This window comes from Bos indicus x Bos taurus, chromosome 4 (genome assembly GCF_003369695.1).
Source record: "Bos indicus x Bos taurus breed Angus x Brahman F1 hybrid chromosome 4, Bos_hybrid_MaternalHap_v2.0, whole genome shotgun sequence".
NCBI classification, from domain to species: Eukaryota; Metazoa; Chordata; class Mammalia; order Artiodactyla; family Bovidae; genus Bos; species Bos indicus x Bos taurus.
The window spans coordinates 53,887,357-53,912,165 of NC_040079.1; the positions used below are offsets into that span (position 1 = coordinate 53,887,357).

Consider the following 24,809-nt stretch of genomic DNA (forward strand, 5'->3'; position numbering starts at 1 on the left):
GGAGATGGCAAGACCAGCACTTGAACCCCATCATCACACTCATTATCATCTTAACCACCATTTCCTGGAAGTCAGGTGGTACACTGAGCACTTCACAGCAACCATCTTATCAAAGACTCAAAATCACTCTCCAAGGAAAGAACTGTAACTATTTCATACAAACAAGGACACAAGGTTGGAAGAATTAAATCTTGGGCGAGGTCACACTGTTAGTTAAGGAATGAAGTGGGAGCTTGATCCTAGTTCTGACACCAAAGCTCACAGTCTCTTCCATTCAAGTCCTGACTGTCTAGTATTTGTCATAGATCTTGTAACTTCACTTGAAATCATCAACGAGCCTGAATTCATATTAAATGTAAACAACACTAGCCTTGTTAAGTGAAGTCCAGGAAAGGCTCACTCCATGAAGGGGCCTGCTGTCCTGAATAACAAGGAGTTAGGATATCCCCAAAGAAAAGCCTAGGTTTCCACCTGGTTCCTTCTAGAAGGCTTGGTTGGGGGTCACTGATACCAACTGGGAAATGTGTTAAAAAGAAGCATGAGGAGTTCTTGGTCATTAGACTTATCTTTTGGGAATTAGAAGACCACAAATATTTTCTCATGTATCATCATCTGCTCCCAGCTCTTCTACCATGGAAAGGCTTTCCTTTCCTTAGCAGTATTTGACTGCCCTACTCAGCTAAGCATGACTCTGAAAATATCTACCAAGTTGCTCCATCCCCCAACTATTTTCTGTCCCTAAACTATATCATGGAGATGACATACAGAAGGGCCAACAGCAACAAAGATATAATGAGGTATACAAAGGTATAGTGATGGCGACTTTTCATGTTTCATGAAAACAGTAACCAACCCACACCTGGTGCTAACCTGATACTCACTTTGCAAATTACCTAGACCCTCATGTTGACCCATTCAATAGTTCTATAGGAAACTATATTGTTGTTTGCTTTATTGACTATGCCAAAGCCTTTGACTGTGTAGATCACAACAAACTGTGGAAAATTCTTCAAGAGATGGGAATACCAGACCACCTGACCTATCTCCTGAGAAATCCGTATGCAGGTCAGGAAGCAAGAGTTAGAACTGGACATGGAACAACAGACTAGTTCCAAATAGGAAAAGGAGTACGTCAAGGCTGTATATTGTCACCCTGCTTATTTAACTTATATGCAGAATACATCATGCGAAATGCCCAGCTAGATGAAGCACAAGCTGGAATGAAGATTGCTGGGAGAAATATCAATAACCTCAGATATGCAGATGACACCACCCTTATGGCAGAAAGTGATGAAAAACTAAAGAGCCTCTTGATGAAAGTGCAAGAGGAGAGTGAAAAAGCTGGCTTAAAACTCAACATTCAGAAAACTAAGATCATGGCATCTGGTCCCATCAGTTCAGTTCAGTTGTCACTCAGTCATGTCCAACTCTTTGCAACTCCATGAATCGCAGCATTCCAGACCTCCCTGTCCATCACCAGCTCCCGGAGTTCACTCAAACTCATGTCCATCGAGTCGGTGATGCCATCCGACCATCTCATCCTCTGTCGTCCCCTCTCCTCCTGCCCCCAATCCCTCCCAGCATCAGAGTCTTTTCCAATGAGTCAACTCTTCACATGACGTGGCCAAAGTACTGGAGTTTCAGCTTTAGCATCAGTCCTTCCAATGAACACCCAGGACCAATCTCCTTTAGAATGGACTGGTTGGATCTCCTTGCAGTCCAAGGGACTCTCAAGAGTCTTCTCCAACACCACAGTTCAAAAACATCAATTCTTCAGCGCTCAGCTTTCTTCACAGCCCAACTCTCACATCCATACATGACCAATGGAAAAACCATAGCCTTGATTAAATGGACCTTTGTTGGCAAAGTAATGTCTCTGCTTTTCAATATGCTATCTAGGTTGGTCATAACTTTCCTTCCAAAGAGTAAGCGTCTTTTAATTTCATGGCTGCAATCACCATCTGCAGTGATTTTGGAGCCCAAAAAATAAAGTTTGACACTGTTTCCACTGTTTCCCCATCTATTTCCCATGAAGTGATGGGACCACGATTTTAAGATCATGATCTAAGATGCCATGATCTTAGTTTTCTGAATGTTGAGTTTTAAGCCAGCTTTTTCACTTGCCTCTTTCACTTTCACCAAGAGGCTCTTTAGTTCCTCTTCATTTTCTGCCATAAGGGTGGTGTCATCTGCACATTTGAGGTTATTGATACTTCTCCTGGCAATCTCGTCCCATCACTTCATGGCAAATAGATGGAGAAACAATGGAAACAGTTCGAGACTTTATTTTGGGGGGCTCCAAAATCACTGCAGACAGTGACCACAGCCATGAAATTAAAAGACGCTTGCTCCTTGGAAGAAAAACTATGAACAACCTAGACAGCATTTTAAAAAGCAGAGACATTACTTGGCCAACAAAGGTCTGTCTAGTCAAGGCTGTGGTTTTTCCAGTGGTCGTGTATGGATGTGAGAGTTGGACTGTGAAGAAAGCTGAGCGCCAAAGAATTGATGCTTTTGAACTGTGGTGTTGGAGAAGACTCTTAAGAGTCCCTTGGACTGCAAGGGGATCAAATCAGTCCATCCTAAAGGAAATCACTCTTGAATATTCATTGGAAGGACTGATGCTGAAGCTCCAACACTTTGGCCACCTGATGTGAAGAACTGACTCACTGGAAAAGACCCTGATGCTGGGAAAGATTGAAGGTGGGAAGAGAAGGGGACAACAGAGAATGAGATGGTTGGATGGCATCACCAAGTCGATGGACATGAGTTTGAGCAAACTCCGGGAGTTGGTGATGGACAGGGAAGCCTGGTGTGCTGCAGTCCCTGGGGTCACAAAGAGTCGGATACGACTTAGCAACTGAACAACAACATCAGTTCAGTTGCTCAGTCATGACCGACTCTTTGTGACCCCATGGACTGCAGCACACCAGGCTTTCCTGTCCTCCACTATCTCCTGGAGTTTGCTCAAATTCATGTCCATTGAGTTGGTGATTCTAACCATCTCATCCTCTGCCACCCTCTTCTTCCTTTGCCTTCAATCTTTCCCAGCATCAGGGTCTTTCTCAATGAGTTGACTGGGCCAATTGATCTCAGAGCCACTGAAATTGAATTGAAACCCCAAACTATAGTTTAATTCAAAGGAAAATGACTACTCAGCAAAACAAATAACAAAGCAACAGATTACAAGAGAGCACTCTAAGTGAAGTGTAACACAAAATTGCCTTGCTGGTTCTATCGAAGCAGATCCCTTGTTAGGGCATCGTGCCCCTTCAGAGGGCCAAGGAAAGATTGCCACAGAGTAACAGCATCCCAGACCCAACAGCTCCAGAGGCAGGGAGGATGACTAACGGGAGGGAGGGTGGCAAGCTTGTCCTGGCCAACTTTGCATTAAAATCTCTGCCCACAGTTTGGTCTGTGGTGGGATTTAGATAAAACACAACAAGAAGAATTCAACCCATAAAGTCTTGCTTTGACAAACTTTCCAGCACTGGGTAAAAAACATTCATTAATTGAAATGGCAGTGATTACTCACCTCTTACTACAAGAGTCAAGTTTGGGGGGCAGGAGGGGAACACGTCACTGAGTAATGATGCACCAAAGAGTTTTTCTTGAAACAACCTTCCTTCCTTCCAACTTTGGACTCTATAGATGGATGAAAGGAAGCCCTTTGTATAAGACTCAGCTGACTCTGCCTTTTCAAAAGATAAAAGAAAACAGGACTTGCAGAAACCTGCAAGATACCTAAAAGCATCTACATGACAAAAATTCAGCAAAAGTCTAAATCTTATCTTTTTAAATTTCCTCTTGCCTCAAACCCCCAAAAAAGAAGAATCATAGAAGGAACTGGTAATTTAAACTTCAAATCCTAAATTTAAGTCTTAGATACTGAATAAATATTGAACTTTTTTTTATAAAAGGAGACAAGAATTTAAGATTCTCATTAGGCAAGTATAAGGGATAGTGCTGTAAAAGCACTTGATTTTTATATCACCATTAAATCACTATTTATAGTATTTCTACTGTTTAATCTAAAACAAACAGTGCTGCTATTACTGTCAGAGAATCACCAGTGACACACACAGTGGAACTAAGGTGAAAGATTCAGGGTGCCCCCACTGACAACTGCAGGATGTACGTTTTCCCTTCCCCAAGTTCCTGACTTCTTGGTCATCTAAGAAGGATTCATTGTCCCTAGGGCAAGAGTCAGTAGCAAAACAGGTACAACTGGGGCACAGCCCAAGGATGCTGACAGCACGAAAGTCACGTGTGTGTGCCCATGTCAATTCTGAAACCCTGTAAACAGCCCAGCTACAGGGGAGCTCATATGTATATATGTGTATGCTGCTGCTGCGTCGCTTTAGTCGTGTCTGACTCTGTGCTTCCCACCAGGCTTCCCGTCCTTGGGATTCTCCAGGCAAGAACACTGGAGTGGGTTGCCATTTCCTTCTCCAATGCATGAAAGTGAAAAGTGAAAGTGAAGTCGCTCAGTCATGTCCAACTCTTAGCGACCCCACGGACTGCAGCCTACCAGGCTCCTCCATCCATAGGATTTTCTAGGCAAAAGCACTGGAGTGGGGTGCCATTGCCTTCTCCAATATATGTGTATACATATATGCATATGTATTTTATATATATATATATATATATAGATTACAGTAGAATAGAGGAAGTCTCAAACTTAAGGACCACTTTATTTTGTCATTCCTATCACATGGAGTAAAACTGTATTCCAGAGCCATTAATAAGCCCTACTGAGCAACAGGCTGGTGGCCTGAAATTGCAGGCCTTAAACTACACAGTGACTGAGAAGGAGTACAAACCCCTTTCCTGAGCAAGGCAGGAAAAGAAAAAGGGAATGGAGTTTCAAGGGAGACAACTGCTGGACACTCTCTTCACTGTGGCTGTACTAAACAACTGTTGAACACAAATCACTACTGCGGTGGCTAATAACTGCTACTGATGGAGAAGCAACCGGGCCTGCCAGGCATTTGATACACATTGTCTCCTTCAGGACAGAGCTACTATTTTTCCCATTTCACAAGAAAGAAAACAGGGGTTCAGGGAGATCATCCAAGTATCACAGAAGTGACAGACTCTGAATTTGGGCCCAGGTTTGATGGGCTCCAAAGCTTGAACTTAAATTTCTTCATTATGCAAAACCACAATCCATTCTTCTTGGACCCTCTAGAAGCCCTCTCTTCTCCTAGGTTGTTGTTTGTTTCAAATCCACCTTTCTTATCTGCACCACACATGCAGTAGAAATCTGTGTCTTGTCCAGTGGCCCTGGTTGCTGAGATTAGCGATCAACCCTTGGGTGAGAAGAGGGTAAATTCTGTGCACTTCTAATATTCAAGTTCCTTGGAAATCTCAGATAGGGGGCTTTCAGCAGGTACAAACCCGACCCTGCGGCAAGCACACCTGCTGCTCCTGCTGCTAAGCCACTTCAGTCGTGGCCAACTCTGTGCGACCCCCATAGATGGCAGCCCACCAGGCTCCCCCGTCCCTGGGATTCTCCAGGCAAGAACACTGGAGTGGGTTGCCAGTTCCTTCTCGGATTTATGAAAGTGAAAAGTGAAAATGAAGTCGCTCAGACGTGTCCGACTCTCAGCAACCCCGTGGACTGCAGCCTACCAGGCTCTTCTGTCCATGGGATTCTCCAGGCAAGAGTATCGGAGTGGGGTGCCATTGCCTTCTCCGAAGCACACCTAACTTCACCCTTAAAGCAGAAATCCCAGAAGTTGTCAACAGGTTTACTGGCTTCCCTTCATTTAACTTTAAATGATAGTAATAGAGGCATTTCCCAGAAAGCAGAACCAACGAGGCATCATGATCTGGCAAAGCTTCTGTGTTTCACAATATGCCAAAAGACTGTGTGCATAGCTGAGGCAGTATTCCGGCGACGCTGCCAAGTCTTGTCTCATTTCCCTTCTCTACGTCTCGGGAAACCAGAGAGAGGGCCACTGCCCCTTTCCCAGGGCCACGCGGGACACTGGGTACAGTCGGATCTGTCTGCAGGCTGGACTCTTATCAAAGCCCCTGCCCGCCTTTCCATCCTCTCTTGGCAACCACTCTTTGGTCGCTGGTGCTCAACCCTGCCCACACAGTGGAATCAGCTGAGAAGTATAAACGATACAGACCCCCGCCCCCTCCATTCCCCCAAAGGGTTCTGATGGATCCAGCCTGGGCATCTGAATTTTACAAGCACCCCAGGTGATTCTACGGTGCAGGCAGGACTGAGACGCTCTGTCTGGACCACCGTGGGATAAACGATTCCCCTAACGCTGAAGTTCACCCCCCTGAACTTTCGTGGTTCCACAAACACCGGGTTTCTCCTCCTTGCTCCACCCGGAGCTCTTCCAGCGCAGCTTTGAATTCTGCCGGCTCGCAGGACGCCGCCTCTCTGCGCCTCCTCCGCCGCGGCGCCCAGGACCCCCAGAAAACGTGTGCTCCGCGCGACCCACCCCTGCCGCTGGGACTTACTTGGTCGCCAGGTATGGAGACCTCGCGGTACTGGGGAGCCAGAGCCGGAATCCGGTGCGCCGGGAGCGCGCGGGCGGGAACTCGGAGGTCTGGGAGTGCCGACCCCGTAGCGCGGCGCCCGCAACTTCACCCGCTGCAGGGCAGGTACAGCCGCCGCGCGGGCCGGGAACGCGAACTGTCACGACCGTAGCGACTGCCGCGCCCCGAACCACCGCGGCCTGCGCTAAAAGGCCGAGGCGCGGCCCGGGCGAGCGAGGCGAACGCGGGCGGCCGGGAGAGGCTGCGCGCAGAAAGTGGCCCTGGGCAGCCTGAAGGGGCAGTCCCTGCCCCAGCAGAGTGGCCAGGCCACCGCGCGGGTAGGCCTGAGAGCTCGCCAGAGGTGACCCACGCCTACTGGTGGCGCCAGCTCCGTCCCGGCTGCTGCGAGCTCAGGCCCGTCCCGTTAGAAGTGCTAGCCCAGCGTCCGCAACCAGAGGCAGCTGCTTCAAAACACCACGGTGGAAACGCCTGTTAGAACACGTGCTCCCCCGTGAAACTCCTGTTAACACGTGACACATGCTCCCGGATGAAAAGCAGCTCAAAACAATCAAACCTTTTACGACAGAGCATATACTTCGATATGGACTTCTTAAAAATCTAAGGTTTTCTTCCTGCCCTTAAATCTCTTCTTGGCGGTGTACATTGTTTACTGTTAACGCTGTGATGACCTGTCAGGGAGTTTGTAACATGCTAGCTAATACATTTCCTAGTAAGCTGTCTTTTTAACGTTTTAAATGGAGAAGGTCTACATAAGGCATAACGATGCTATAAATAAGTTTCACACTGAATAAAATACATTCAATCATGTGACCCCATATGCTCATGAATATTTAGATTCCCAAAAAAGGCTGCCTTCTGAAAAGTTTGTTCATAACTCAAAAGTGAAACTTTGCAAAGGTAACACTGGTGGGAGACGTGCAAACTTGTCAAACCTAATATAGAGACACTAAAGATACCAATTCTTCATGTATGTTTATCCTTACATGAACTTCTGGTAGAAAAATTGCAAAATTTGTCCTTTCTTCTAGGATTCTGGATTTTATCTTCCGTATCTTTTAAATACTCACATTTTCTATATCCTGCTTCTCTGTCTGCACTTTCAGTTGACTTCTTCAATTCTTTCCATTAATCAATTATTTTTGTGGTTATTTGAATCTGCTGTGTTACTGGTCTTCGCTAGGTGAAATAGTCCCTCCAGGCCCCCTATAATGTTCAAGTCCTACACCTGGAACCTGTGAATATGGCAAAGGAGAATTAAAGTAGCAGATGGAATTAAGGGTGCAAATCAGCTGACCTTGAGATGGAAAGATTAAGCATGGTCTATTGGTATGGGCTGGATGCAGTCACAAGGGTCCTTATAAATGGAAGAGGTAGGCAGAAGAAGGAGCGCTAAAAGAGATAGCAACTTGGGAAGGATTGGGCCGGGTGTTGCTGGTTTTGAAGAGGAGGAATGGAGCTATGAGCCAAGAAATTGAGCTTCTGTGGCTTCTAGAAGCTGCAGAAAACAAGGAAATGGGTTCTCTAGCAGGGCTCCAGAAGGAATACAGTTCTGCTGACACTTTGATTTCAGCCTAGTGAGACACATTTTAGACTATTGAACTCCAGAACCATAATAAAAATTGTGTTGCTCTAGGCTACGAAATTTGTGGTAACTCATTACAACAGCAACAGGCAACCAATACACCATCCACTTAAGTTCTTAATTTCAACAATAATATATTTATTTTCTAAGAGTATTTTGGTCTTATTTCTAATTTTATTGGGCAGGTTTAATAGTCTCCTGTTCTCTGCTGATTCCACTGCTTCAAAAATTCATATATAGTTATTTTTACTTTTAATTAAACTTTTTATTTGAGGATAGTTGTAAATTTGCTAGAGTGAAAAAGTTGGCTTAAAACTCAACATTCAGAAAACTAAGATCATGGCATCTGGTCCCATCTCTTCATGGCAAATAGATGAGGAAACAGTGAGAGACTTTATTTTAGGGGGCTCCAAAATCACTGCAGATGGTGACTGCAGCCATGAAATTAAAAGGCACTTGCTCCTTGGAAGAAAAGCTATGACCAATCTGCTGCTGCTGCTAAGTCGCATCAGTCATGTCCGACTCTCTTCGACCCCATAGACGGCAGCCCACCAGGCTCCCCTGTCCCTGGGATTCTCCAGGCAAGAACACTGGAGTGGGTTGCCATTTCCTTCTCCAATGCATGAAAGTGAAAAGTGAAAGTGAAGTCGCTCAGTCGTGTCCGACTCTTCGAGACCCCATGGACTGCAGCCTACCAGGCTCCTCCGTCCATGGGATTTTCCAGGCAAGAGTACTGGAGTGGGGTGCCATTGCCTTCTCTCTGACCAATCTAGACAGCATATTAAAAATCAGAGATGTTACTTTGCCAACAAAGGTCCATCTAGTCAAGTGAAAGTGAAGTGACTCAGTCCTGTCCGACTCTTTGCAACCCCATGGACTGCAGCCTGCCAGGTTCCTCCGTCCGTGGGATTTTCCAGGCAAGAATACTGGAGTGGGTTGCCATTTACTTCTCCAGGAGATCTTCCTGACCCAGGGATTGAGTCCGGGTCTCCCACATGGTAGGCAGACACTTTGCCATCTAAGCCACGAGGGAAGTCCTAGTCAAAGCTATGGTTTTTCCAGTAGTCATATATGGATGTGAGGGTTGGACCATAAAGAAAGCTGAGTGCTGAAGAATTGATGCTTTTGAACTGTGGTGTTGGAGAAGACTCTTGAGAGTCCCTTGGACTGCAAGGAGATCAAACCAGTCAATCATAAAGGAAATCAGTCCTGAATATTCATTGGAATATTCAGACTGATGCTGAAGCTCCAATACTTTGACCACCTGATGCGAAGAACTGACTCACTGGAAAAAACTCTGATGCTGATGGGAAAGATCGAAGGCAAGAAAAGGGGACGACAGAGGATGAGATGATTGGATGGCACCACTGAGTCAATAGACATGAGTTTGAGCAAGCTCCGGGAATTGGATCTTTATGTTGAGCCTTCCAAACTATGAACATAGTATACCTCTCCATTTATTTATTTAGATCTTTGATATCTTTCATCAGTGTTTTGTTGTTTTCAGTACAAGTCTTAACACATTTGGTTAAATTTGCACTTAAGTATTTCCTTTAAAAAATTATATACATTGTTGGTAAGAATGTAAAATTGACAGGGAGGCCTGGCGTGCTGCAGTCCACAGGGTTGCAGAGTCAGACACGACTGAGCAACTGAACTGAACTGTAAATCCACATGCAGCTGTAAGAGATAATGCAGAGACCCTTACACCTTTAACCCAATTTCCCTTCATGGTCATCTTGCAGACCCTGAATGATACAGTCAAAATACAGAACATTTCCACCACTGCAATGACCCCCCACGTTGCCATTACACCACACCACCTCCTCTTTAACCCCTGACAACATCTAACCTGTTCCCCATTTCTGTACTATGTCATTTCAAGAATGTTACACAAATGGAAGCACACAGTATGTATTGAGATTTTGTTTGGGGACTGGTTTTGTTCACTCAGCCTAAGTCTCTGGAGCTTCACCTAGGGCATCGCATGTATCAGTGGTTCTCTTTATTACTGAGTAGTATTTCATGGTATTACCACAAAGATACCACAGCTTAATCATTCACATGTAGAAAGACATTTGGATTATTTCCAATTTTTAGCTGTTATGAATAAAATCGCTATAGACATTAATCTACAGGTTTATATGTGAACGTAAGTTCCCATTTCCCTGGGATAAATGCCCAGGCGTGCAACTGTTGGGTCATATGATAGTTGCATGTTTAGTTTACTAAGAAACTGCACACTGTCTTCCACAGTGGCTGGACCGTTTTGCAGTCCCACCAGCAGTGTGTAAGTCATCTAGGTGTATCACATCCTCATAGCATTGGGCACTGTCATGTTTTCTCTTAGCCATTCTATATGTGTGTAGAGTTTAGTGGTCTATCATTATGGTTTTAATTTGCTAGTGATGATCTACATCTTTTCATGTGCATATTTGCCATCTATGTCTCCACTTGCGTGAAATGTCTCTTCATGTCTCATTTATTAGTTGAACAATTTGCTTTTTTATTGTTGAATTTCAAAAGTTCTTTATATATTGTAGATACTAACCCTTTGTTAGATATGTGGTTTGTCAATATTTTCTCTCACTTCAAGCTTGTATTTTCATTCTTTTGATAGGATCTTTCACAGAGCAAACATTTTAAATTTCGATGTACACTAGTTTTATCCATTTTTCCTTGTATGGATCATGCTTTTGGTATTCAAAGAACTCTGTTTGCAAATTCCTAGATGTCAAAGAAAATTTCCCCCCAAAATTTATAGTTTTATGTCAGGCATTTGAGTTAATTTTTGAATGAGACGTCAGTTAACTTTATTGTAATTATTATTTTTGCCTATTATTTTTGCTCCAGCATCATTGTTGATGGTGGTGGTGGATTAGTCACTAAGTTGTGTCTGACTCTTGCGACCCCATGGAGCCTCCTCTGTCCATGGAATTCTCCAGGCAGGAATACTGGAGTGGGTTGCCATTTCCTTCTCCAGAGGAGAAGGGCTATCTTTCTTTGTTGAAGGGCTTAATTGTTGAAGGGCTATCTTTCCTCCGTTAAATTACTTGTGCACCTGGTATGTGTGTATTTCTGGATTCTCCATTCTGTTTCATTGATCTGTATGTTTATCCCTCTGCCAGTACCACACAATCTTGAAACTGGGCCAATTGAGTCCTCCCATTTTATTCTGCTTTTTTGAAGTTGCTTTACCTATTCTGATTCCTTTGCCTTTCCATATAAATTTTAGAAAAAAAATCTTGAAGGGATTTTGATAGAAATTGTGGTAAACCTATGTTGGAGAGAACTGAGATCTTTATTATGTTGAGCCTTCCAAACTATGAACATAGTATACCTCTCCCTTTATTTAGATCTTTGATATCTTTCATCAGTGTTTTGTAGTTTTCAGTATATAAGTCTTAGAACGTTTGGTTAAATTTTCACTTAAGTATTTCCTTTAAAAATTATATACATCATTGGTAAGAATGTAAAATTTTTCAGCCAATGTGAGAAACAGGTTGGTCATGCCTCAAAAACTTAAACCTAGAATTACCATATGACCCCATCAATTCTATTCCTAGGTACTTAAAAATATATATGCATACACACGTTCATAGCAGCGCTATTCACAATAGTGAAAAGGTGAAAACAGTCCGAATGTCCATCAATGGATGGATGGATGAACAAGTTGTTGTAAACGTATAGAAGAATATTATTTGCTTTTAATCCACTCCACCAATTGTTACTTGGTGTCTTGAGATCATTTCATTGAATATACTTATTGATATGTTAGGGTATAAATGTGCCATTATTATTTGTTTTCTGTTCTTTCATTTCCTGTTTTCTTTTTCCTCTCTTCCTGTGGGTTACCTGAACATTTTTTAGAATTCTGTTTTTATTTACCTGTGGTGTTTTCAAGTGTAGCTCTTTGTATACTTTTTAAGTAGGTAACATGAAAGTGAAAGTGAAGTCGCTCAGTTGTGTCCGACTCTTTGTGACCAATGGACTGTAGCCTACCAGGTTCCACCGTCCATGGGATTTTCCAGGCAAGAATACTGGAGTAGGTTGCCATTTCCTTCTCCAGGAGATCTTCCCAGCCCAGGGATCGAACCCGGGTCTCCTGCATTGTAGGCAGACGCTTTAGCATCTGAGCCACCAGGGAAGTCCCATAGGTAACATACTTCTATATAATACATATTATACATACATAATTTTTTAGTCTACTGGTGTCATTTTACCTGTTCAAATGAAGTGTAAAAACCTTACTTCACTTTACTTTTCACCTTTTATAGTTGTTAATAACATTACATATATTATACTTTCCATTACTGTCTAGCCTTTCAGCTCATTTTATCTTTCTAGTTGTTTTCAAGGTAGTACTGGCAAATGTCATATGTAAGGAATTTTCATCAGTGATTTTGGCCCTCTCAAATTACAACCAGCTCCTGGTGACACTATCGCCAACATAGTCTTTGAAAAGCATTTCTGGGCTTGAAAGAAAATAAGGAAAATCTTCAAATTTGTACTCCACTCTGGGAGATAGTGAAGCCTCACTACAGAATTGCAGTTGTAGCTGAAAAGTTCTTTGGGCCTTCTTCCCAAGAGTAAAAACCAAATCTTTACTTTATGCTCCTGGGGTTTCTTCTCTTTCATTCTAATAACCTATTTTGAAAGTCCAGCTCACTGGATTCCACAGAGACATGAGAGATTGTGTGATAACCAGTGTTGTTTTATTCATGACTTTCTTCCATTTATTCAGTAGATAAATTTAAGAAGGTGACCATTTCTTAATAAGCCAAGAAATCAAATTTTAGCTTCCAAGAAATACTTTTCCTCATGATCTTGACTCTTCTACTTTAAAATCCTGTTTTAAAGATGGGTCAGTACAAACTTCAACCTTCAATAAGAATAATGATTACTAATACTTATTATATGCCAGGCTGTGTCCCAAGCTTATACATATACCCCTCAAAATGATCCTAAGACATAGATATTTGGCTGTCCTCAGTCTGCAGGTGAGGAAGCTGAGGAAGTTGAGTCAAATAACCCAAAGTTTCCCAGGTAGAAAGTGGTGGAACTGACAGCCGATCCCTAATATACTGGTTCCAGAGTCTGTGCAATAATCCTTTAGTATAGACTGGATATGGCCAAGACCAGACCCAGTATATGTGATAATGTGAGTCTTTCTCATAAATGAAATGTAGTATTTTTGCAGAGAATACAGGTTAAACCACAAATACATTTATTCCTCTAAGAACATTATGCCATCTTTTAAATTTTAAAACAATTTAAAATTTTTTAAATAGTTTTAAAATAATTTTAAAATTTTACAATCAATTGTCTCTTCAGTTTGCTTGCTCTTATTAAGCTGATTTTAAAAAATCCCAGAGCAGAGTGATTTACCAGCACCATCATTAAGTTGCAAATTTATCTTCAGTCACAGAGCAAAAATACACTTCAGATAAACTCAAGAAAATAACTTTAAGGGTTCACAGAGTACTCACACCTAACTGTCATGCATTCCAACACCTCTCACATCCCCCCTTTCAACTGTCTAACTCCTATCTCAGTCTTTTTACAGTCTGAAAACAAGGAAGCACCCAAGTGAAATAACCCTCCAGAACACTGTTGAAATATATTACAGAGATACATCCCAGATCCCTGTTCTAAATGTTAAAAAGGTATTAGCATATAGAGAAAATATATGTAGATATACTCCATTAAGTTCTAATGAGTCTTTGCTTCCCCCTTTTTGATAATGTCTTCGATTTCTTCTGAGACCTTTCCTTTGTAGTCATTTGGTTCTATTGAATTTAACTTCTTTTGGTACTCCAGGGGCAAACCATTCTCTTTTGCGCCCATGCAAATGACCTAGAAGATGGTTAAACAACAACAAAACCCTCTTTTAGTTAGGAACATAATTCAGTTTAGTATACCACAGTTTATTTGTAGTATCAAAGTATGAAATATTAGCTTTCAGATAACTCGAGAATAAACAATTGTAGAACAAAATGAAGAGTCATTCCTCCCATGATAAGCATGAATGTACAGGGAGTTTTCATAGCCACACAATCCATCCCTATGTGATAGCAACTGTACTCAATACTATGGTTTAAAATATTTTTAATATAAAACATTGTATAGAATTTGCATGAAACGAACAAAATTTTTTAAGAAACAAACACCATTCTTCAAAGAAATTTAAAGTTTATAGGGAGCAGTTTTTAGTTGTATCCTGGAGTCTACTCTACCTCTGAATTACACATGGGGGAATAAACAGCAAGTGTATTCAATGGTACTCCCCAGATCCACACCAGCTAATTCCTCTAGGCTCCATTCTAGAAAATTCCAGATTAGGCCCAGGAACTGGGTCACCTTCTCCAAGTATCATGTCCTGATTGGACCTGCCAATAAGTACCTAAGTTTGGGTTTCTGAAGAGGGATGTCAGCCTCTCTATCCTTAATTCTTTTCCTGTGCATGCATGCTGGAAGGGTGTCCCTGATTTTGAAAGGGGCATGACTTATCCCTCCATCTAGAAATGGAAAACATTTCAACAGTAGGAAATATATTTTTGCCCTGTAAAAATGAATCTTGGGGTTTATGAAATACTATTTTGTGGAGAAGAAAAAAATGATTAAAAAGCATAGGTATAGAATAACTATAAAAAATACACCATACATGTTTTTAAAGAAAAATATGCCTAGGATTTTGACTCAAGTACGTTTCTGAGTTTTTTTTTAATAAACAAAGTTTTAGGGACATAGTTCTATCATTGCAAATAAATTGGAACGTTTATTCAGTAAATAACTATCATTTTTGTATTAAAAACATATTGATTGAAATTAATTGTTCATACAGAATTTAAAACACAAAGCCTTTTAAAAATAAGATATTCTGTCATTTAACTCTGTGAAAATTAACAAGGAATCACCAAAAGTCTTTGTAAGTTAAAAAGGATACCTTTTTATACTGGGGTGATGGGGGAACACTCTCATAATTTGTCATCTGATAACTTCGACAGGTTATTTCTTTTCCTTCTTGAGTTGAAACAGTAACTTCTATTGGGACATACATTCCACTTTTAACCCCTTCTTGCCTGGAATCAGAACAGCCACATTTTAATCATACGTTGACTAAGCCAAGTTAGTTTACTGGATTAAAATTTTTAACTATTTATGGATGTATGTGTTCTCTATGTATTTGGGGATAGAGTAGAACATACTATAAATACCACCACATCAAAAGTAAGCTTAGCATTTCAATTAGAAAGCTGGAGACTTACTATTACTGGGTATACTTCTAACAGATCTTTAGTTATTGCAAGCTTTATAACCCTGAAACATTGCTCTCTGTCTACGAAAACTGGACTATATGTTCTGACAAGAGAATATCCATCTTGCAAAAGTAGACAGGACAGCTCATTTCTGTTTGCAAGTGAAGTAAAATGGTAAGCATGTCAGATGTTTGCTCTTCTCAAATCCTACTCTTTTCTGTCAACTATCTTTGTATTAAATGCTCTGCCACACAACTCTTGAGTTCTAAAAAGCATCAAAGCATTTCTAATATGTTTTGAAGTTTTTACAAGTTATTATCACTTTTTTACTGATTCAACTGCTACCTTAAAGAATTTTTTAAAAATCTGACTGTTATAAAAACTGAGTTGTTTTTGAAATCAGTAAAAGTATGTAATAATTACAAAAATCTTCATGCTTTCTCACAATATGAAACTACAAAGATATTTTTATTAAAAAAACAAATAGAAAATAAGTACTTCCATCAATCATAGAAGAGATTACAAAAGTCTCCCCAAATCTTAGAGTGCGTAACCCTTCTAGGCTTTTCTTTTTAGGAAATTAACATTATACCTTTTAGGTTAACTCTCAAGTGTAAAGAATATGTCCATATATATACACACACATTCTTGCATATGATCCACCTTCTAAATTAGTAATGATTTAACTTATAATTAGAAGCCACCTACTTATCCAGAGAACTTAAATTGCTTTTGTTCATTTTCCATACTACTCCCCATACTTCATCGCCAGGACTTTCAAAAATGGTGGCTATACCTCCATGCCAAGTTTCACTTGTTTTGCCTTGGGGATTGCCAAAGTCAAGTTTAAAATCCTACAAAGGAAACCAAAGTGATATGATCAATATCCACATGAACCAAAATTTCCGTTTTCAAAATAAAAGCAGATTTACCTTCGACACCATGTAATTAAAACATAAGTTTTGAGTTCCTTCTATAAAAAACACAAAGATAAACAACCAAGGACCCAGATTTCAAGGACTATATTTTTCTTAAAAATAAACTGTATACTGAATATGTACATGTATCTTACCATAAATAAGAGGTTAAGGGGGACAATAAATCCCATAATCCTGATGCCTTAACACAGCTATCTTTATTTTTGAAAACTGCTTCCCAATCCACTTACTTACACATAAATTTTAACTTAGAGGCAATCATAGTGTGGGCTTCCCTGGTGGCTCAGTGGTAAAGAATCTGCCTGCAACGCAGGAGATGAGGGTTTGATCCCTGGGTCTCAGGAAGATTCCCTGGAGAAGGAAATGGCAACCCACTCCAGTATTCTTGCCTGGGAAATCCCATGGACAGAGGAGTCTGGTGGTTGCAAAAGAATCAGACACAACTCAGTAACTAAACAACAATAATCATACTGTACAAATTGTTGAAGCTGGGTGATGGCTGCATAAGGGTTATAACATTATTTCTACTTTCATGTATGTTAAGAGTATCCTATTAGCTTATTTTTTTGCCCTAAGGGAGCTGTCATTTGAGGGTGATTTGTATACTTATAAATTTTAATATTCATGAATTATATTAACATATCTATAATAATCATAAGAGCAGCTAACAACTACTGGGTTCTGTACACTGCTATGGGCTTCATACGGACTTTTCAAAATCCTGTCAACAACTTTTTATACACATTTAACAGAAAGAAGAATGGTGGCTCAAAAAGATTAAGCAACTTGCCTAAGGTCTCACAACTAAAGTAATGGAGTCAAGGTTTCAAGCTGTTAGTTTCTTCCCTCACAGAGATGAGCAATCAAAGGACAGAATGAGGGAGATTAATAATCTTTACTCAGCTGTTTAGTCTAGGAAGATTTCTTTCCATTTTTTCAGAGTTTAGTTTCCTAATGATAAAAAAAAAAGTTGGATTAGATAATAAATCTAAAGTTTATACTTTATCTGTTACCTTTATTTTCTTAAAAACCTTTAGAATTTCATTAAAAAGGTTGGTTTGAGTGACCAGTACCTTTGATTGGTATATTAGATGTTCTAACACCAGGTATCCTTGGCAAGACATCAGGAGATCTGATAAAAGATACAACCACACTAGGACCTGTCTATACAAAAAAGATCTTCATGACCCAGATAATTACAATGGTGTGATCACTCACCTAGAGCCAGATATCCTGGAATGAGAAATCAAGTGGGCCTTAGGAAGCATCACTACGAACAAAGCTAGTGCAGGTGACAGAACTCCAGTTGAGCTATTCCAAATCCTGAAAGACGATGCTGTGAAAGTGCTGCACTCAATATGCCAGCAAATTTGGGAAACTCAGCAGTGGCCACAGATCTAGAAACGGTCAGTTTTCATTCCAATCCCAAAGAAAGGCAATGCCAAAGAATGTTCAAACTACCACACAATTGTACTCATCTCACACGCTAGTAAAGTAATGCTCAAAATTCTCCAAGCCTGGCTTCAACAGCACATGAGCCATGAACTTCCAGATGTTCAAGCTGGTTTTAGAAAAGGCAGAGGAACCAGAGATCAAATTGCCAACATCCACTGGATTATCAAAAAAGCAAGAGAGTTCCAGAAAAACATCTATTTCTGCTTTATTGATTATGCCAAAGTCTTTGTGTGAATTACCACAAACTGTGGAAAATTCTTAAAGAGATGGGAATATCAGACCACCTGACCTGCCTCTTGAGAAATCTGTATGCAAGTCAGGAAGCAACTGTTAGAACTAGATAAAGAACAACAGACTGGTTCCAAATCAGGAAAGGTGTACATCAAGGCTGTATACTGTCACCCTGGTTATTTAACTTTTTTTTTTTTTTTTGCTTATTTAACTTATATGCAGAGTACATCATGAGAAACACTAGGCTGGATGAAGCACAAGCTGGAATCAAGATTGCCGGGAGAAATATCAATAACCTCAGATATACAGATGACACCACCCTTATAGCAGAAAGCGAAGAAGAACTAAAGAGCCTTGATGAAACTAAACGAAGACAGTGAAAAAGTTGGCTTAAAGCTTAACATTCAGAAAACGAAGATCATGGCATCTGGTCCCATCACTTCATGGCAAATGGATGGGGAAACAGTGGGAACGGTGGCTGACTTTATTTTGGGGGGACTCCAAAATTACTGCAGATGGTGACTGCAGCCATGAAATTAAAAGACGCTTACATCTTGGAAAAAAAGTTATGACCAACCTAGTTCAGTTCAGTTCATTCACTCAGTCGTGTCCAACTCTTTGTGACCCCATGAATCGCAGCACGCCAGGCCTCCCTGTCCATCACCAACTCTCAGAGTTCACTCAAACTCATGTCCATCGAGTCGGTGATGCCATCCAGCCATCTCATCCTCTGTCGTCCCCTTCTCCTCCTGCCCCCAATCCCTCCTAGCACATCAGGGTCTTTTCCAATGAGTCAACTCTGACAGCATATTAAAAGGCAGAGCCATCACTTTGCCAACAAAGGTCTGTCTAGTCAAGGCTATGGTTTTTCCAGTAGTCATCTATGGATGTGAGAGTTGGACTAGAAAGAAAGCTGAGCACCAAAGAATTGATGCTTTTGAAATGTGGTGTTGGGGAAGACTCTTGCGAGTCCTTGGACAGCAAGGAGATCCAACCAGTCCATCCTAATGGAAATCAGTCCTGAATATTCATCGGAAGGACTGATGTTGAAGCTGAACCTCAATACTTTGGCCACCTGATGCAAAGAACTGACTCATTTGAAAAGACCTGACGCTGGGAAAGATTGAAGGTGGGAGGAGAAGGGGACAACAGAGGATGAGATTGTTGGATGGTATCACCCACTCAATGGACATGAGTTTGAGTAAGCTCCGGAAGTTGGTGATGGACAGGGAGGCCTGGTGTGCTGCAGTCCATGGAGTCGAAAAGAGTCGGACACGACTGAGTGACTGAACTGAACTGAACTGATATACTTTTAAATCCCACAGACAATTTTCATTCCTCATCTTGCTCCACTTCTCAGATGTTTCTGACATAGTTATCCACACTGTCTTGATCTGCCTCCTTTCCTTTCAGCTCTTTCTTGATCTCAATTCCCTTTACCAACTCCTCCTCCACTATCTGGTTTTTAAATGCTGGAGTTTCTAAAAGTCTCAGTTTAGGCCCTTTTCTCAGCAGTTTGCTCAAGACAAAATCATACCCTCCAATGGCTTCAAATACCATCCAATATTCCAACTGTCTTTTATCCAGCTCAGGTCTCTCTCTTGACTTTGAAAGTGCTTAGAACGTAGTAAGTACTTCATGTGCTGTGTTGTGCTTAGTCGCTCAGTCGTGTCTGACTCTTTGCAACCCCATGGATTGCAGCCCACCAGGCTTCTCTGTCTAGGATTTCACAGGCAAGAATACTAGAGTGGCTTGCCATGTCCTTCTCCAGGGGATCTTCCCAACCCAGGGATCGAACCCAGGTCTCCTGCACTCAGACAGATTCTTTAGTGACTGAGCCACCAGGGAAGCCTGAGAATACTGGATTGGATAGCCTAATCTGTCTCAAGGGGATCTTCCTCACCCAGGAATCGAACTGCATTGCAGTCCCCTGCATTGCAGGCAGATTCTTTACCAGCTGAGCTACCAGGGAAGCCCAAGTACTTCATTAATGTTCACTAATATTTTTCTGCTCACTTGGGTATACAACAAGCATCTCAAACTCAGTACAGCTGACCCTTGAACAACATGGGTTTGAACTGCACAGGTCTACTTATCTGTGAATTTTTTTCAATTTTCAGATCATCAAAGTAACGAAGTATGGGGGAAAGTTCGTGTTCGATTAGAGACTGAAATAGAGAATATGTGTCAAAGGAACTAGGGTCTAAATCCTGATTCTATCCAAACCTCTTCAACTTCCTGCCCTTGGGTGAGTCATTTATCCATTCCTCTGTTTTTGAGGCAGAGATGGCAGTTCTCTGATTTTCAGCTCAGCAAAGGGTGGCAACCACTAACCCTGGCATTGTTTAAGGGCCAACTGTATGCCCAAACTGAGCTTGATGTTCCCTCCCAAACTGATCCTCTTTTTTTTTTCTCTTTAACAAATATCACTATCATCCACTCTGTTGCATCAAAAACCATTATCTACTCTTCAGTTCACAATCAATCACCAAAGCCTAACAGTGTTCTCTCCTCAACAGCCCCAAAAACCATCTACCTGTCCTGGCTACCACTCCAAGGTACCATTAGCTTCAGTAAGTGACCGCTACAAAAGCTTTCTAACTGCGCTCCCACATCCACTTCCAAAAGCCCTGTTGGTAGGTTGCCCCTACCCCTCCAAAGTACTTTCCACAGCAACCAGAATAAGCTGTCAAAGATGTAAACCTGATATTTCGTTTGCTTAAATTTGGCAGAGGTCTTCTCACTGTTGCTCTCAAGATAAAGATCCAAGTCTTCATTGGCCTCTGGGGTCCTGTAATATGTGGCCCTTCCCTGCCTCTCTACGCTTCATGCCATATCCTCCTTACACATTAAATTCTAGCCACACTAGCTAGAAGACCCAGCTGTTTTCTCTCCTGAAATCTTTTGTCCCTGCTGTTCCATTTGCTTCTCCCCTCACCAGTCATTCAGATTTCAGCTTAAGTTACATTTTCAGGTATGGCTTTACTGAACATCCTAGTTAGGTCAGATCCCTAAGTCACATACTCCCATAGCACCTTCAATGCTTCCTTAAAACAATTTTTTTTCCCACTCTTTTCAGAGCAGTTTTAGGTTCAGAGCAAAACTGAGAGCAAGGTATGATTCATCTCCTTTTAAGACTGACCATACCTGTGACTGAATAATCATTTGTTAGATAGTTCTTTGCTGCATCCCAACTATCAACATCTAAGTTTTTTTACCATGTTTGGGGAATTCCCTATCGTATGAGTTTGATGGGTAGATAGTGCTCAGAGCCCAACTCCTGTTTTTGAAGTTTCAAATGCCAGAGACTGGTTCTCCTAGCTTTGCTTGGAGTCAGGGCATGGGCATATGGCCAAGATTTAGCCTAGGACACCCACCTAGGGTTTTGAATTAGAAGTCAGTGACACAGGGGAGCAGAAACTCCACTCTGGGGGTGGGAACTGTATTTGGGTTTCAGGAGCTTCCAGATACAGTGACAGTAGAGGCAGGGTCCAGAATGGGTGATGCATGATACAATGTCCGTGTTTACCAAGCTCAAGGGTGAGTCAACAGTGGCCTCCCGGGCTGTTTCCATCTGCGATACTGGCTATTTTATAGCTTCCCTTCTATGCCTGCCTGTTTTGTCAGTTCTGTGGTCCTACCTTCCTGGTCATTCTGTGAGCTGTTCAACAGCCTTTCAACACATTCTTTTTCTGCTTAAATCAGCTACTTCTGTTGCTTGCAACTAAGAACCCGACCAATGATAGCAGAGACCATGTCTGTCTGGTCCAACAGTGTCAAAAGGCTCTGTAGGTAATTTGTTTGCCTGTCTCTCCTACAGATCGGGAGGTCCTGAAAGCAGCTAGCTTTACTCAGTCATCTTTGTATCTCCAGGTAAGTGCTGGAAGAATATGAACTAAATGAATAAATGTACTAAGAGCTATGATTCTTACCAAGGCAAGTGAAGGTTCATCCAGCCATTAGACTTAAGTGAGCACAGCCCTTACTATGGATGAGACATAGCCCCAGCTTGCAGGACCCCTCAGGTCGAGAGCAAAAGGTTGGTAAACGGATTTTTACAAAACTAGGTGACAAGTCCTGGAGCAAAGGTAGAACAGAAAGCAACTGATTCCTTGGCTTGGGTCAGAGAAGACTTCTCAGAGGGACCAACCGAGTGGATTCTGTGATGATGTCCCTAAGTCAGTGGCCAAGGGAGAGGCATCGGGAGCTGGGCAGAATGAGCAGCTGGTGGGAACGTCAGGAGGGCGAGCTCAGGGCAGCCTGGGAGGCACAGGAGCCAGAGTAGCACATCACAGCCAGGATCAAGCAGAGGGCTGAGAGAGGGCGAGAGGGACCCGTGGGGGAAGGGTCGTGCAGGGAACCCTGATGTACTTTGAGCAGAGAGAGCTGCATTCCCAGACCAATGCTGACGACAAGCGGCCCTGAGAAAGTGAGTTCTCAAAATCCTGCCCCCTTTGTCTGCAGAGAGGGCAGAGGACATCTCGGGGGCCAGGCGGAGAGCACTGACCTGCAAGCGGGCTACGCTGTAGAACACGGCGGAGGGGTTTCGGAGGTGGATCCGCTCCGTCAGCAGGTTGCTGCCATAGGCAAAGTAGAGAAAACTCTCCCCATCCTGACTCCGGAGGTCCTCGCAGCCGAAGTTCGCCATGTCCCACCAGACGCCTGCACAGGCCTGGGATCCGTAGTACAAGCGTAAAGAGAGGACGAGAAATACAGCTCCGTGGCGGAAGAACTTAACCCAGGAACCACCGGGCCCCCGATTTAGAGGTTAGGGGAAAGGCGGGAAGCTGGGGCCCGGCGAGTCACCTGCGAGCACTCTTCTGACTGGCTGCCAGTACCCAACGCTGTGAGTTACTCGCTCTGATTGGCCAACTCACCGCCTCCTCTAGGCTAGCAGCTCGGACTTTGTAATATTCGGTCCTGAGTTGACCGGGGGCTGATTCCTCATTGGACCTGCTCCTAATTTGTCCCGCCCCCTGCTCAACACTCACTCTGAATGGCGGGTGGGCGGGGCTCTATGCGGGGGCGGGTCCTCTGCTGAGCTCTAGCAGCTCACAGGTCCCAGCCGGATTTTCTCCAATTTGGGTAAAACGTGCGTGGTTCTCTGACAGTGTGTACTCTTTAGGGAGCTTTGGGATCCATTTAAAGTGAAACAGCGTCTCGGACCATGTACCAAACGGTCCCCCTGCCGGCAGCTCGCCCGGTCCCGCCCTTTGGGTTTGGAGGAATGAGGAGGGGGTCTGTTCACACCACTCGCTGGTTCCTGCACCCTAGCCCTGATCAGGGGGCTTAGTGGATAAGACCTCGCACTAGAGCAAACCCCGGGAGATAGTGAAGGACAGGGAAGCCTGGTGTGCTGCAGTCCATGGGGTCGCAAAGAATCTGACACACGAGTTTGAACAGCATCCCTGATTATCTACCTGATTACCTTTTCTAAGGATCCTTGGCCTCCTGGGATAGCTCCTCTGAGAGTCAGGGTCTTCCTTCCCTGATGGAAGGTACATGAGGGCCTCAACGCCCGACGCTGCTGTTTACTGGACGTGTAATCTCGCACGTGTAACGTTTACTTGCTGTTTACTTGAATGTGCTGTTTACTGGACATGTAATGATGGACATGAGTTTGAGCAAGCTCGGGGAGTTGGTGATGGACAGGACTGCATGCTGCAGTCCATGGGGTCACAAAGAGTCGGACACGACTGAATGACTGAACTGAACCTCGGACACCTCTTGTCTCTGGTGTCTCCTTTTAAAATAGACATTGTAACAAATTATGATAACAAGTTATAAACGTAAGATATGATCCAATATCTCATAGGGTTCATATAAATATTAAAAGTAATTTTGTTAATGTTATCAGGGTAAAAGCTCCCATGTAAAGAGGTATAGTAACAATGACATACAAACTCTATATTGTAAACTTTGAAATGAAAATTAATAATAAACTCAGAGTCTTAAAGTAATGACTATCCTTGGCACCCAGGTTTTGATTTTTAAATACCACTTTTCCACTAAAAGGTACCAGGGTTCCTTGGAGAATTGGCTGATGCCGGGTTAAGAGGAGCACTCAGAACATCTTGCGACAGAAAATCAGGAGGTATTAAAAAATGAAGTTCTCTGAAAAGGACACAGAAGCCAACTTGAAGGAATGCCCACTGGTCAAAGTTAGAATGATTTAAGCATCACAAATAACTGCAGTTGATTTAAAATGTCAAACATAAAATTAATTTCCCCACGAGAGTAAACAAATCTAAAAAAGAAAAGAAAAAAAACTTAAAAAAACTTTGTCTGCCATACTACTGGTAGTGACTTTTACACCAACTTTACTCTGAAAACTGGTAATCTAAGAAAATAAACATTTAGCCTGCTTTTCTAGTTGCAGATGTATTTCAGGGTAACCAAATGGCCCCAGTTGGTGAGGAAACAGTTCCCTTTACAAAAGTATGCCAGCTAAATAATGTAAAATGAAGGATAGAATTAGAAATTCACCATTTTGCAGTCCCTAATGAAACGATTAATTCATACCAGGATCATGAGACCAACAGGTAAAAGTGCGATAGGGAACAGGATATTCACATAGAGCCAGGGATTGTGTGTCAGTCATCAGGGGAAATCCGTAAAGACAGTGGAGAAATCCGGTTCCTTCCCACCTTAACCTAGGTCAATTTTATCATTACTAAAATTAGACCAATCTTACATTATGCATCTCCCGATGTGATACAATATGAAGCATCAGCATCATTTGTGAAGCACTGTTTCCAAAAATCTTTAACTTCAGAGTAATCAAGCAGGAACTACAAGGATAGAAGCAAACAATCAGAAAAA

At 42.3% G+C, this 24,809-nt stretch overlaps 2 protein-coding genes across 5 annotated transcripts in view; both read right to left on the reverse strand.

Annotated features, from left to right (window-relative positions):
- The window catches only part of NOD1 (nucleotide binding oligomerization domain containing 1), an 89,794-nt gene extending 82,471 nt beyond the window's left edge, over positions 1–7,323 (reverse strand). For 2 of the 4 annotated variants that reach the window (XM_027539446.1, XM_027539445.1), the window contains exon 1: positions 6,484–7,318. The gene's annotated coding sequence lies outside the window, so the exon portion shown is untranslated. Of the gene's footprint in view, positions 1–6,483 lie in introns of all 4 variants that reach the window. The other 2 variants (XM_027539448.1, XM_027539447.1) reach the window with 2 other exon arrangements.
- Positions 7,324–12,797: 5,474 nt separating this feature from the next.
- On the reverse strand, positions 12,798–22,894 carry GGCT (gamma-glutamylcyclotransferase). Its single transcript, XM_027539449.1, has 4 exons — positions 22,495–22,894; positions 16,072–16,217; positions 15,051–15,186; positions 12,798–13,960 (listed from the first exon to the last, which is right to left on the reverse strand). The coding sequence occupies exons 1-4, from the start codon at positions 22,633–22,635 to the stop codon at positions 13,817–13,819; spliced, it is 567 nt and encodes a 188-aa protein (XP_027395250.1). The 5' UTR covers positions 22,636–22,894; the 3' UTR covers positions 12,798–13,816.
- Positions 22,895–24,809: the final 1,915 nt, after the last annotated feature.

Excerpts from the sequence above, each read along its gene's own strand:
- GGCT (XM_027539449.1), bottom strand. The coding sequence starts at position 22,635 with ATGGCGAACTTCGGCTGCGAGGACCTCCGGAGTCAGGATGGGGAGAGT. Across the intron at positions 16,218-22,494 it reads ACAGCGTAGCCCGCTTGCAG|GATTTTAAACTTGACTTTGG; the intron begins GTCAGTGCTCTC and ends TTTCCTTTGTAG. Across the intron at positions 15,187-16,071 it reads AATTTAAGTTCTCTGGATAA|GCAAGAAGGGGTTAAAAGTG; the intron begins GTAGGTGGCTTC and ends TTCTGATTCCAG.